Raw genomic sequence first — 16053 nt, 5'->3', positions numbered from 1 at the left:
TACCTGATTGGAAGTAATCCAAGATTAACCATTGATTCTGAAGATTTGATTCTTAACCACATGATTAAAATTTTGAGATTAGCCTAAGTCCGGGGGGAAACATTGAATCCAATTACACTATAAGTCTATAGTGAGTAAGAAGGTGAGAAATGTTAGTCACGGGTCTGCCCCTGATTGGGATATAATTTTTGATCAAACAAGTTAATTTGACCCTAGGTTCGCATCTATTCGGTATAAAATGGTCTGAATCTTTGAAAGTAAAACCAATTGGTCCAACTGGTTTGGTGTTAATCAGTTTGATCCATTTGTCAATTGGGCCAACTGGTTTAATTGGTTCAAATTGATCGGTACATTTCACCAATTGGGTCGGGCCGATATAATGGGTTTAGTTTGAATGGTCTAGATCAGTCCACCCACTTACCTGTTGGTTGGATTAAATAGAGCAACCCGGGAGCACTCATAGTCAGTTCAAGTCGTGACCTATAAGAAGACTTCTAGACTTTAGGTTTACTACGTGCAATGCAATTTATCTGGCCTCCCTTGCCCAAGTGTACCTATATACCTCTCGAGCGTACTCGATCAGACGGTACGTGGTGACTTGGTTTGATATACCGTATAAGTGATAATCTAAGACTTCAACCCACTTTTCTGAAGCCAAAAGTAGCAAGTTTAATCCCCAGATCAGAGGTGGCGCACAATGCTTGAGCAAAGGCACTCTTAAATCACCTCTTTTCTAAAATAGACGTAGTCTATCCTCCTAGTACCGTAGTACATCGGAGCAGGATCTTGCTTAGGCACTGGTTTTACCCAAGAAGTGCAACTGATGTACTTGGATCATCTTTGATATACATATGTGTACGAGTCAAAAGTTGTAGCTTTCATAAATGGTTTGGCATCCCACAAGGGGACCGACCACGTACTAGTACTACGTTGGCAAACGGGACATGTGACCGTGTGGCGCACAATAGGTCAAAGGCTCAGGTCGCTCCAACCTGGGTGCATCGATATACTTTTCAGAATTACCTAATCAGACGGTACTGATGCCCCAGTTTGATATACCCTAAGGTATGTGACTAGAGTTGTGGTTTTCATGAATGACGTCGCATCTCCGAAAAGATCGGGCCACGTTCGCTATATTGGGACATGGAAGTATGTAAAACAGTAAACGTGCATGTGGTGTGTGCAAAACAGTGTGGGGTGTGCCCGGGGCGTTTTTTCAAATAAATGGGTCCGTGGCCCATATCAAATCACAAAATATGGATATCCCATAGCATCAAAAATTAAGACCAAAGCATACACATAAAAAATATATATCAATCAAGATCATGGTATGTCAAATAAGTGATTAATCAGTATAGCATAAGGAATAATCAATCATATCCAATATTGAAACAAGCACAAAATTTTTATTTATTTTTTATTTATTTTATTTATTTTTTATTTTTTTATTTTGTTTTTATCTATGGTTCATCAAGGATCACTTTAGGTGATCCAACATAAATCAAGATTCTAACAAATATTGAATTGATGATAGAATGATGGTTGTAGGGATAAGGAGCGATGAACCCTTTTTTTTTTTAATTATAAAAAAACTAGAAACACATCCCAGAAGAAAATCAAAAAGAAAGATCTTAGTGTCGAATGAGCTCGTTCTCACCAAATAAATCAGGAACATTAGCTGTGCTAACACTAGATAAATTCGGATTTTCTGTGAAATAGGAAAATACAATCCAAACTTGCATCGATGATGTCTAAGGCTCCCGATAATGAAATCAAATGAATTTAGGTTCTAAATTAATCTATTAAATGGGATCTACGTTTTATTAAGAGGTGCCCATACCTAATTTTGAATAGAATGTTCTGTAAAAACGTTTTAACATTGTTGTCCCAACTTTCATTCAGTAACAATTCCAGATTTACAGATTAATCCGAACTTGCATCGATGATATCCAAGGCTCCCGTTAACGAAATTGAGTAAATTCAGGTTTTAAATTAATCTACTCGATGAGATCTACATTTTATTAAGAGGTGCCCAGACTTAATTCTCACTAAAATGTTCTGTAAAATTTTTTTAACATTGCTATCCCAACCTTCATTTAGCAATAATTCTAGATTTACAGATTAATCCGAACTTGCATCGATGATATCCAAGGCTCCCGATAATGAAATTAAGTGAATTCAGGTTCTAAATTAATCTACTCGATGAGATCTACGTTTTATTGATAGGTGCTTATACTTAATTCTCACTAGAATGTTCTATAAAAATGTTTTAACATTACTGTCCCAACTTTCATTCAGCAACAATTCCAGATTTACAGATTAATCCGAACTTGTATCTATGATATCCAAGGCTCCCGATAACGAAATTGAGTGAATTCAGGTTCTAAATTAATATACTCGATGAGATCTACGTTTTATTAAGAGGTGCCCAGACTTAATTCTCACTAGAATGTTCTGTAAAAATGTTTTAACATTGTTGTCCCAACCTTCATTCAGCAATAATTCTAGATTTACATATTGGTATTCTAGGTAAACCTTATGAGATGCTTCGACGCCATTGTTGAGATTATTAAAATCCAAATTAAAATTCTCAAAATCGCCATTAACGAGAGTCGATAAAAAGATAGAGAGAGAGAAATAAAGAGAAGCGTATTTCTTTGCTGCCCCTTTCAGCACACATATGGAGAAGAATATAGAAAGAGAAAAAAAATGTTTTCACTATCGGAGCACCATGCTTAAGTGTTTTTTTTTTTTTTTAAAGATATACATTCTTCTCATCGCAACTACCATCATTCCATCATTTTCTTATTAATCTTTGAAATCTTGAATTATTTAGGATCATCACAAGTAAGCCTTGATTGGATCATAGAGCAAACAAACAAACTAGAATACTCAAAAATCAAACAAATGATCAACAATCAAGCCAAACTAACTAAACAAATAAACCAAAATAAAATAAAATAAAATAAAAACTTGGTCAATTTGGCAATGCTCCCATACTTAGGCTTTTCAAATTTGATCCTTAATAATCCCCAGTGGAGTCGCCACTGAAAGCGCCCTCGATCCGCGGGGTGCGCGGATCCGCTTTTGATTTTTGAGATTTGGGAGTCGCCACCTAGTTATTACGGTCTAGGAACCGAACATTGACTCTAAAAGGTAAAGAACACTAATCTACGAAAGAAAATAGGGGTCCGGGGATCATGTTACGAGGTTGGAAGGTGTTAGGCACCAACCACGCCCGGTAAACGCCGGTCTCTATTTTTCCCAAATAAAACTACATTGCTAAGAAAACCTAAATAATAAAAATAAAGATTTTTACCTTTACGAACGCAACGATTTTGTTCCCTCAGATCTAATAGAACAGCTCCTCGTACAACACTCTTCGCTTCGTTCTATCACCGGATTCACTTCAGACCTCCAAGACAAAGTACTTCCTTCTTAGATCTGAATTTTCTGATTTGTTTATGAATTTCTTGGTGTTTTTTAAAGGGTTTTTAGGTATTTTTTGAGCTAAAGTTGGGGTATGGATGTTAGGTAAGGAGTTAGGGCTTCAAAATCAGGGTATTGGAAAGGTTGGGGATACTCCTTGACATATTTTTTCTAGGATTTTCTCTTGGATATGAAAATAGGTTGTAGAGACCCTTATTTGTAGATTTTTTAAGAGCTTTTTAGATAGAATTAAAGTTAGATTATATTTCTTTTAGATAGTTTTATAGTTTAATTAGAATTCTATTAGGTAGTTTTAGAGTTTAATTAGAATTCTATTAGGGTTAAGGTTTGACTTTGGTCTTATTAGATTGATTAGAGTTTTGACTTAAGCTCACTTGATTGACTAGAATTTAGGGTTTTGACTTAAGTCTTACTTGATTGACTACAATTTAGGATTTGACTTAAGTCTTATTTGATTGACTTTAATTTTAATTAGGATTTCACTTTATATTAGTTAATGTTTTAATTATTAATTTCAAAATTTTTAAGTATTAAAATTATAAAATTACCATTTTACCCTCGGAGAGGATTTTTTATGTTTTAAGTTTTTTTTCAATGTTACAAGATGTTTTGGAATTGATTTTTCGTACGAAATTCAATGGGAATATTAGTTTGTGTCATTTATGAAATTTTTTGTACGAAATGGTCGTGAACTTTAGGAGGGGCATTTTTCTAATTTTATCAAATTTTGTGAAAATTGGCGAAATAGTTTATTTGGTTTCAATGTGTTATTTTATGTGTTCGAAAGGATTTTTCTAAGCATAATGTGGGCTCTAGGGTTGTTTTGAGGTTAGGGGTATTTTGGTAATTTGATCATTTTTCAGTGATTTTTATCGTAAAGCTTCTTTTTATTTGAAAAATGATGATTTCTATGTTTTTAGAGTCATATTTTCCTAGCGTAGCGTGGTTTCTACAGTTTTGTTAGTTTGAGATATCTTATCCGAATTTCTGAAACATATCTAGTAACAAATAGAGCATTGGAATAACCATCCATCATTGGGAATCATTGCGATCGAGTCGACGAGTTGATTAATCGGGCGAATGCAAAAATGGGGTGTCTACAGTGCTTGCAGATTATAAATTTCTGGGTAAGGAAATTGATCAGACTTAACCGAATTTCTAAGTTGAATAATCTGAATTTTTTAGTTGATTCGCAATTGTGCCTCCAAAGAGTACTCTGACTGAATCACCTCAAATCCAACCAAACTGAGTTGGTATGGACCCACGATGAGTAAAGTTAGTGAGAGACAACCCAAATTCAAATGATTTTTTTTTAAACGTTTTTCTTTCGGTTCTTCATGGTTCTCCAAAGGATTTCTTAATGTCTTTTCCACTATTGATGAGTCAAGATCAGATGAATTCAATCCCATTGAAACATGGGGGAAGCAAAATCACAAGACCATCATGTACACGTGAGTGGTCATGATTTGATGATTTTTTTTTTATAGAAATTGTTAAGTATGATCTCTCAAAAAAATAAAAAAAAATAAAAAAATAAAAAAGTAAAAAGAGGGGCAGGAAATTTATTCATGAAAGTCTTTGGGAGTTGTTATTAACACGCTAATTTTACTTGTAACGCACCAATCCACATGTAAACAAATATCTATTTTCAAAGGAATTGGTATGTTGTAAGTAAACAATAGGTGTGCCAATAATATCTCATTTTTTTTTATCTCAATTATTGTAAAAGACTATTGGCAACCCTCTTTATGGTTAAAGAAATTTATTTTATTTTATTTTATTTTTATTGGCATGCCAATTTTCCCTAATGTTACCTCAATTATAGGCAATTACTTAGTGATTGGGGTGGCATTAGTAAAAGATGGTATGGCAATAACTACTCATTTGTTGGTTACACGAATTTCTTTTTTTAGGATTTTGTTTTTTTAGTTTTTTTTAATAGTATTTTTTTTAAAGGGTTCTTTTGTTAAAAAAATATATATATATCCTCATCTCCACAAATGTCATTCTATCATCAATTCAATGTTCTATCATCAATTCAAATATTTGTTGGAATCTTGATTTGTTTAGGGTCGCTCAAAGTGATCTTTGATTGGATCATAAAAAAAAAAGGAATTTGTTCTTGTGATTAGTCGATGATTAATTATCGTTGTGCTATCTTTGTTGATTGTCTATCTAATATGCCATGATCTTAAGTGATATATACATGCTTTGATCTTGAACTAAATGACGTGGATATTTTTTTTTGTATTTCATGATCAATATTTATCCTTGCCTGTATGGTTTGATCTGGCCCATGGACCTATTCATCGAAAAATGCCCCGGGCACACCCCATCCTATTTTGCATACACCACTGGCACATTTATTTTACTGCATTGCACGCTTGCATGTCCCTTATAGCCAACGTGACACTAATGCGTGGCCCGGTCTCTTCGGAGATGCGACGTAATTCATGAAAACCACAATTCCAGTCACGTACCTTAGGGTATATAAAACTGGGGCATTAGTGTCGTTTGATCAGGTGACACTAAAAGGTATATCGATGCACTCATGTTATAGCGACCTGAACCTTTTGGCCTATTGTAAGCCGCAAAGTCATATGTCCCGATCGTTGTAGACACCCCATTTTTGCACTCTCATGATTAATTAACTCGTCAACCTGATCGCAACGATTCCCAATGATGGATGATTATTCCAATGCTTTATTTGTTACTAGATATGTTTTAGAAATCCGGATGAGGTATTTCGAACTGACAAAACTATAGAAACCACGCTACGCTAGGAAAATATGACCCCAGAAACATAGAAATCATCATCTTTCAAATAAAAAGAAGTTTCACGGTAAAAATCATTAAAAATGATCAAATTACCAAAATACCCCTAACATCAAAACATCCCTAGAGCCTACGTTACGCTTAGAAAAATCCTTTCAGACACATAAAACAACAAATCAAAATCAATTAAATCATTTCGTCAATTTTCACAGAATTTCAATAAAATTACGAAAATACCCCTCATAAAGTTCACGACCATTTCACACAAAAAACTTCATAAATGATAAAAACCAACATTCCCATCGAATCCCTTACAAAAAACCGATTCCAAAACATCCTAAAACATTGAAAAACGACTTAAAATGCAAAAAGTCTTCTCCAAGGGTAAAATAGTAATTTTACAATTTTAATAATTAAAATTTCTGAAATTAATAAATAAAATATTAAATAATGTAAAGTGAAACATTAATAAAATTAATTTAAAAATTTGAACCAAAAAAATCTATCAATCAGGCTCTCAGGCAAAATTGTTGATGGTTACCAAGATATTTATTCAAGAACCCCTCTATCTGGGGGCCGAAAGAATTAAAAATATAATAAAGGGGGTTCTCCAAAAAATTAAAGTCAATCAAGTAAGACTAAAGTCAATCTTAAAGTCAATCAAGTAAAACTAAAGTCAAGATCTTAAAGTCACTCAAGTAAGACTAAAGTCAAAATCTTAAAGTCAATCAAATGAGACGAAAAGTCAAAATCCTAATAGAGTTCTAATTAAATAATAATTCTATTTAATGCAGTCATAATTAAATAATAACTCTATTTAATAGAATTCTAACTAAATAATAACTCTTTCTAAAAGAATTATAATTAAATAATAATTCTCTCTAAAGAATTATAATTAAACACTAACTCTACCCAAAAAAAATTTATAAATAGGAGCCTCCACACCCTATTTTCGTATCTAAAAATAAATCATAAGAAAAGTAGGTCGAAAAGCTTATCTAGCCTCCCCAAAACCTTAATTTTGAAGCCTTAACTCCTTACCTAACATCCATGCCCTAACTTTAGCTCAAAAAACACCCAAAAACCCTTCTAAAATACCTTAGACATAAAAGAAAATCAGAAAGCTCACAGATCCAAGAAGAAGATACCTCAACTTGGAGATCAGAAATCAAATTCAGCAACAGAACGAAGTGAGGAAATCAAATCCGACAATAGAACGAAGTGAGGAATACTGTACATGGAGTTGTTCTATCAGATCTGAGGGAACAAAATCATTGTGTTCGGAAAAGATAACTATTTTTTATTATTATTTAGGTCTTGTTAGTAATGTAGTTTTATTTGGGAATTAGTAGAGACCGGCGTTTGTCAGGAGGGGTTGGTGCTTAACACCTTCCAACCCCGTAACGTGATCCCCGGACCCGTATTTTCTTTCGTAGATTAGTTGTCTTTGTTTTTAAAGTCAATGTTCGGTTCCTAGACCGTAATAACTAGGTGGCGACTCTCAAACCTCAAAGGTCAAAAGTGGATCCGCGCACCCCACGGATCGAGGGCGCTTTCAATCGCCAACCCTAGACTCTACCTATACAGTATATCAAAATTAATCTAAGTTCATCAACTGCACTTCTTGGTTAAAATCAGTACCTAAACGAGATCCTACCTCGATGTACTACAATACAAGGGGGATAGACTACGTTTATTCTAAACGAGAGGTGACTTAAGAGTGTTCTTGCTCCAGCATCGTACGCCACCTCTCAACTGAGGATTAAACTGGTTGTTTTTTACTTCAGAGATTTGGGTTGGAGTCTTAAATTATCACTTTGAATACCTACGGTATATCAAACCAATTCACCACGTACCGTCTGATTGAGTACGCTCGAGAGGTATATAGGTGTACTTGGGCAAGGGTGATTAGATAAATTACATTGCACGTAGTAAACCTAGAGTCTAGGAACCTTCCTATAGGTTACGACCCGAACCGACTATGAGTGTTCCCAAGTTGCTTTATTCAATCCAACCAGCAGGTAAGTGGGCAGACCTATCCAGACCATTCAAACTAAACCCGCAATATCGGTCCAATACAATGTGTAAAATGTAAATCAATTGGCCCAATCGACAAATGGATCAAACTGATCAACACCAAACCGGTTGGACCAATTGGTTTTACTTTCAAAGATTCAGATTATTTTATACCAAAAAGATTCAATCTTATGGTCAAATTTATTTGTCTGATCAAAGGTTCTATTCCAATTAGGGGTCGACTTGTAACTAATCTTTTTCACCTTCTTGGTCACTATAGACTTATAGTGCATTTGGATTTGATATTTTCTACCGGACTTGAGCTAATCAATATCAAAATTTTAATCATGTGGTTAAGAGTAGAACTTTTAAAGCTAATGGTTAACCTTGGTTTACTTCAAATCAGGTAATAATTGCTCCTATACGTTTTAAACCACCATCTATGTTACTTTGGATCCATCAAAAGAGTCATCTTTCTAGAGTCCCATCATCAAGTCCAAATAGTCCATCCACCCAGAAGGACCTCCTTGCTTTGTAAATAAGCGTCCCTGAGTTTTTTTTTAGTTTCAATTTAGTTTTCATCAGTCTCGAAATTCAATTTGTCATTTCAGTTACGTTAGTTTTTCTTTAGTCGAGTGTGTTAGTCTATGTTTTTTTATTCCAGTAAATAAATAAGCTTTTGATTATCATGCATGCAATAATGATATGAACATAAAATTTGACATGAGGAATGACTCAAGGTTCACTAATCAAGCTTGATAAATATTGAAATTAAATAGTACAATCAAAAAGTGCAAATTGGTACTACCTTATCATTAGAGAAACATGTGAAAACGATGGACCTACTCAAGAAATTTAGTAGTGTTCTTGTAGGGATCTATGAGAATATGTTAGTTATAAGCACCATGTTGCCTTTCATCATAACAGATTGTACCAAAATAAGACAAATCATAAAGTCAAAGGTGATTTTTAAAGTTCATCTGTCAAGAATGATGTAATTGAAACCATCGACAAAGGTGCGAAGATCAGCAAGAAAAGATTCATCATGTTTTTCACTCAAGAGAGAGAGTTCTCATTTACAAAAGAATAAGAAATTTTTTTGAAGTTCTGAAAGTGTTGAACGAGTCAATGTCAAATTCAAAGAACTCAATCACATTTAATTTCGTAGAAGAAGACTAAAGATTACTCATTCTCAAAAGAAGAGCGTACTTGATAGAGCAATCAAGACAGCGAGTTCCTAGAATCTTAACCAAATCAATTAGCATTTCACCGAAGGAAGCCTCCTTTGGTCGAACTATTTTCCTATCTTACCAAGAAAAGGATAACCTTTCTAGCCCTTTACATCCTTTAAAGAATCAATAGCCTCTTCTTTCTAAACCACACCAACCAACCCTGGGAGGGAAACTTTGCATGAACTACGTTTTGACCTGATCCCAAAAGAGAAAAGAAATATTTGGGGTATGTAAGCAACCTGAGAAGTTACTTCAAGCCCGGTTAGAAAAAAAAATGTATTCTCTTAAGAAAAGTGTCATCCAAAATAAAAATCTCCTATTGAAAGGTTCAAAATAAAAAAATGCAAAACTAGGGACATTAAAAAAAAATATAATCAAAAGAATTTACAAAAAGTAAAGAATGCCAAACTAGGGGCATTATAAAAAAAAAATAAGAGAATATCAGACTAGGGGCATTTTGGAAAGTCGAGCTTTATACATTTTCTTTCTAAACCATGCCCTAAGCCAACCTATTAAGTCCTCCTGAATACTAATTGACTCGGTTAAGGTGTAGGGAACTAAGAAGCTGTCGAGATCATCAAGAAAAAAAAAAGAAACCCGCTAAGTTGAAAATCTAAAATGGCAACTTATACAAAAGTTAGGGCATAACCATAAAATAAAAAGACTTGCTAGGTTAAAAACCTGAAAAGGCGACCTAGGAAAAAATCAAGGCATCATCAGAAAAAGAAAAACAAAGCTTATTAGATTGAAAACCTAAAGAGGCGATCTAGGCAAAAATTAGGGTATCATCAAATAAGGGGAAATGTCTCATCAAGAAGAAAAATTCGGAATGAATCTTATGCAGAAACTAGAAAATGCAGAATCATTCAAACCACAACATTCGACAAAAATAATATTGAAATCAAAGAAACTCAGAAGCCATCTTGAACATTTTAAGATCTTTAAGAGTATGTTTACTTGTCCAAGTGAACATTTCAAAATTACAAAAGTATCTTTTTTACTATGTGATATCAAAAGCCCTTTAATCAATATTTCAAATTACAACTAAGTCCTTTTAATAAATAATTGTGCTTCTTCATGTCTGAAATAAGATTACTTGGATGAGTCAACTCGGTAGTTCTAGAAGACATTCTAACTTGATTTCTATTTAAGTTTTTATTTTTTTTATAATGTATTTTTTTAAAACATTTTTTTAATATTCTAACCAAACGTGCTTTTACAAAAATTTACTTTTCCAATTTAAAAGTTGTAGAAGTACTTTCTAGAAGATTTACCAAACATAGCTTTTGGACAAGACCACTCCACGTTCTGGTAAATATTTGACATACCCTAGTTGTCAAACCGGTGACATAACTTCTATAATAACCTGTAATTGGCCAAAATGCCCACATCTATAACTCCTATAATAACCTGTAATTTCCCCCCAAAAACCCTTCAAAGTATAACTTCTACAGTTCTACTCTTACTTATTTACCCTTTTAAAAACTCAATCGTTTTTATATTTTAATGTCTTGTCAAAATTGTTGACTTTTGTAATGAGAGCTTCTATTTCCACACCAAGTTTTTCTAACACCACCCAACAGTGAAAATTCTTTTATGATCTGCATATGAATTGGGGCGGCGTTGGCAAAAGCTAGTGTGGCAACAGAATCTCTCTTTGTTATAGAAAGAAAAACACTTTCCTTACTACAGAGTAAGATTTTAAGTCTTATTAGGGGTCGTTTTGTTCAAAATGATTACACCATTAGCAAATCCAACATCACAGCCATCTAGATATTTCATGGAAAAACTCAAAAGTGATTTAGAATGTAGATCATCAATTTTTTACCAATAATATATAAATCACTTTTGATGGATTTAGAAGTTTTATATTGGGCTGATTTTTATGAGGATGATCTTCTCATCATAGAGATCATCCACACAAAAGATCAGCTCAATCTCAAACTTTTAACCCATATTTTGAAAAGTGGTTGAGATTTATAAGTATCTTGGTAACACAAATATTGAAGATACTTATCCTGATGATAAATCTCAACCATTGGATTTTGTGTTTAAAGGGTTGGGATGGGGTTTAGGTAGTTTTATATTAATATCTCAATGTAAAAAAAGAAAAAAGAAAAAAATATATATTTAAATAGAAGAGAGGACGACAACAATTTTTTGGGGAGAAACATAACAAGATTTTTTGGCTAGAGAATTTAGCCACTTAGGTTAATTTATATTAACCTCTCAAAAGTAAAATTAAAAATTAAAAAAATTAAAAAAAAAAAAAAAAAAAAGGCATATATATCACAAGATTTAGGCAATAAATTCATGAAGAGGGATTTAAGTAGTTTTATATTAATCGACGCACAAAATAAATTTAACATAGAAGAAAATGACGACAATTTATGGGGAAGAACATTAGGAGATTTTGGCTAGAGAACAATGAAGAGGGATTTAGCAATTTAGGTAATTTTATATTAACATCTCAAAAATAAAATAAAAAATAAAAAAAGATATGTATTAGGAAATTTAGGCTAAAAATTAATGAAGAGGGATTTAGGGTAGTTTATATTAATCTCTCAACGCACAAAAATAAATTTAAAAAAGACGAAGATGGCAACGATTTTAGGGGAGAAACATCCGGAGATTTTGATTAGAGATCGATAAATGGGGATTTAGCCATTTTGGTCATTTTATATTAACCTCTCAAAAAGAATATATATATATATATATATATATATATATATATATATATATATATACGCTTTACCCTACGCTTTACCAAACATGTTTTGTCCTACATGGGTTAAAAGTTTTGGAATAGGCTGCTTTTTTGTGAAGATGATCTCTATGGTGAGGAGATCGTCCTCACCAAAAATCAGCCCATTCCAAAACTTCTAACCCCATAAAAAATGGTTTACAAACAACGGACAGTCCATGATTTTTCAACTTGTAAACATGGGGCTAGAAATTTCGAAATGGGCTGATTTTTGGTGAAGATAATCTCTACGATTAGAAGATCATCCTCACCAAAAATCAGCCCATTCCAAAACTTCTAACTCATGTAGGACAAAACACGCTTGGTAAAACGTAGGGTAAAGTGTAGGGTGTTAAACATTTCCCATATATATATATATATAGGGAAATGTTCAACACCCTAAGCTTTACCCTACACTTTAACAAACGTGTTTTCTCCTACATGGGTTACAAGTTTTAGAATGGGCTGATTTTTGGTGAGGATGATCTTTATGATTAGAAGATCATCCTCACCAAAAATCAGCCCATTCCAAAATTTTTAGCCCCATGTTTACAAGTTGAAAAATCGTGGACCGTCCATTTTTTGTAAATCATTTTTTATGGGGTTAGAAGTTTTGGAATGGGCTGATTTTTGGTGAGGATGATCTCCTCACCATAGAGATCATCCTCACCAAAAATCAGCCCATTCCAAAACTTCTAACCCATGTAGGACAAAACACGTTTGTTAAAGTGTAGGGTAAAGCTTAGGGTGCCGAACGGGACCCATATATATAGGATTAGGATCCGTATACACATAAAGCTACTCATAAAATTACAACTGTTTTGTCTTATATGGGCAAAAATGTTTGGAATGGGCTGATTTTTTGTGAGGATGATCTCTATGGTGAGGAGATTATCCTTGCCAAAAATCAGCCTATTATGAAATATCTAGCCCCATGTTTACAAGTTGAAAAATTTTAGACCGTCCAATTTTTGTAAATCAGTTTTGATGGGGTTAGAAGTTTTGGAATGAGATGATTTTTTGCAAGGATGCTCCCCTCACCATAGAGATCATCCTCACATAAAACCAGCCTATTCCGAATCTTTTTAACCATATGAGACAAAAACGTTGTAGCTTTATGAGTAGCTTTATGTGTCTACGAAACCCAACCCTATATATATATATATAGGCTAGAAATCGGAATAGAGTTACAACGTTTTTGTCTTATATGATTAAAAAGATTTGGAATAGGCTGATTTTTTGTGAGGATGATCTCTATGGTGAGGGGAGCATCCTTGCAAAAAATCATCCCATTCCAAAACTTCTAACCCCATCAAAACCTAACTTTAAAAAACGAAAAAAATAAAAAAAATTTACTTAGTGAACCCCAAAAACAAATTTGGGGGGCCCTTTTCCAATTGTGGAGCTTAGGTGATTGCCTAAATGGCCTTATGCTTGAACCGGCCCTGGGAACTATGAATCTGATTGTCTTTAACAATCATATTCAGCTTATCATTACATTGTAAGAAAAAAAGATATCTCCAGTAGAAAAGAAGTAACAAAGACAATCTCCTCTAAAGGAATGGCATATACAGAGTTCGATAAGATTATTTATACTCCTAAATGATACAAATAGGACAATATAATAACTTCATAAATAAAGTAAAAAAAAATAAAAAAATTACTTACCTGGAGATCAATGGATTGTGAAGTAGGTTTGAGTAGCAGCAAAGCTGATAATACAAATTCCAGCAAAGAAACCAATAGCAGTCCAGGGGCGATTGAAATGAGTGTGTAAAAATTCACCGATTAATACCCTCGTTTTGTTTTTGTAATATAAATGAATGCCTCTTATAACTTCTTCGTAGGTTTGAGGTTCATAAAGCAATCCCATTCCCAATTCATTGAAGAGATTGGCCACTTCTTCATTACTACCAAGGCAATTGATGATTATTTCCTTAGACCGCAACTCCTTCACATCGTCAGCATGATCAATCAAAGAATCCAATAAACATATGTAGCCAGTGATTTTATGACCAATGTTGGCATCTGGACACATCTCATAGGCAATCAAGTTAAGAAACTTGCATTTGGTTAGATCATCTATGATCATTTGAGGAAGTGTCAACTTTTTATAAATGACTGCGTAAGTTCTAAATTCAATGTCACTTAAACTAGTTGTACGACTTTTATCAAACTTAATTCCCACAGCTTTAAGCTCCCTTACTGGAGGGTATGAAGGTAAATTGTCAAAGCTGGGCTGGGCCGCTACTGTACGCTGTGAAGCCGAATTGTCAGAGCTGGGCTGGGCCGCTTCTGTAAGGTTTGAAGCCGAATTTTCAGAACTGGTGGGATCGGCCAGATTGGGACGAATGACAGTCCTAGCGCAGTGCACCAATTGGCCATAACAATTACTTATGAGGCTATGAGGAACTTGTGAAGGGGAACTCGTGAGTAATTTGGTCCGAAGAAGGTCAAGGAGATGATGGGGAGGATCTTTTCTAATAATGGAAACCTCGCTATGATAATCGACATAGGGATTAATGTACCGATGGACAAATTCATCGATCTTGTTTACACCTTCATCACTACGAGGGTATCTCAACTTCATCAATGCCTCGAGAACCACATATGGGAGTTGGTTCTCAAGCAAGAACAAATCTCTCAGTATGGAAATTGTATTATAGCCACATGTTATCGACTCATATAGTTCACCACTTATGAAGTTGTGGATGAATTGCATAACAAAGCAACCATCTAAGATCATCATCTGAGTGAATTCTTCATCTGAATGAATGTTAGTAATAATGGTGTCTTTGGCATAGCACTTCTTGGCCTCTGCAGTCACACGTGCAACCTCTTTATAAAAGTCTTCTATTTTCGTATTATTCTTAACACAATCTCCGACAAATATTCGAGTGTACTGAGTCTTAATTTCTTTATTGTACTTGGGTTCATTATGGTAATAAGGACCAATCGACACCATCTCAGGAGTAAAGCATTTCTTGTATGATTCGATCTCTTGCAGCCTTTCTTGTACCCTTTGAATTTTTGGCTTTTTTTCATCTGTTGTGTGTTCCCCTTGTGCTTGTGTTGTTTCATTCATTATGTTAACCAACCATTCAGCGTTACCTCCTGGGAGGCTAGGTACATCTATGATGTCTCTGCCAACAAAACACAAAAAATGACATAATTCCATTTTGACCCCTAACTTTTTTATAATTGCACTTACCTCCCTTATCTATGATAAAAGTACTTATACCACTAATAATTATCTAAATCGAGTAAATCATTTATATAATAACTGTAAAATAGTCAGAGCATATGACTCCTCTCATGCATGATTTTAAGAAAATGTACGAAACTGAGATGACTCACTGAGTCATCTTAGTATTGTTGGTGAACAAACATGATATTCAATGTGTAAACGTCTTATATATGATACGAGTTGTCCGACATTTTGAAAATATATTTCGATTCAATAAAATTTGGACTAGTCAACTAAAATTTTATATTTGTTATTAAATATTTTTTTCTTTTTCTATAATTTAAACATTTATTATTATCTAAATAAAAATAAAAAATTTATCTTTACCATTATAATGAGAGAAGGTGGAGTATGAATGGTATGACAACAAAATTAGAATGATCATAAATGTCCCCACTTTTATATTTAAATTTAATATAATCAAAGTTATTTTTGGTAAAAACTAAGAAAAAGTTATAACTCAAATGTCATTCTATTTTTAAAATTACAAAAGTATCTTTTTTACTATGTGATGTCAAAAATCCTTTAATTAATATTTTAAATTACAATTAAGTCCTTTTAATAAATAATTGTGGATTGAGTTGTGCTTC

At 33.6% G+C, this 16053-nt stretch overlaps 1 protein-coding gene across 1 annotated transcript; it reads right to left on the bottom strand.

Moving 5' to 3' along the window:
- Window positions 1-9514: 9514 nt before the first annotated feature.
- Window positions 9515-15284, bottom strand: LOC147384139 (UPF0481 protein At3g47200-like). The gene is made up of 2 exons (XM_086426247.1): window positions 13885-15284; window positions 9515-9668 (listed from the first exon to the last, which is right to left on the bottom strand). Exon 1 carries the CDS (start codon window positions 15179-15181, stop codon window positions 13892-13894), a length of 1290 nt encoding a protein of 429 aa, XP_086282373.1. The 5' UTR covers window positions 15182-15284; the 3' UTR covers window positions 9515-9668; window positions 13885-13891.
- Between the last annotated feature and the right edge of the window lie 769 nt (window positions 15285-16053).

Source organism: Akebia trifoliata, chromosome 15, assembly GCF_017979445.1.
Source record: "Akebia trifoliata isolate Shusen 1 chromosome 15, ASM1797944v1, whole genome shotgun sequence".
In the NCBI taxonomy this organism is placed as follows: domain Eukaryota; kingdom Viridiplantae; phylum Streptophyta; class Magnoliopsida; order Ranunculales; family Lardizabalaceae; genus Akebia; species Akebia trifoliata.
This window is presented reverse-complemented; position numbering and strand designations above follow the sequence as displayed.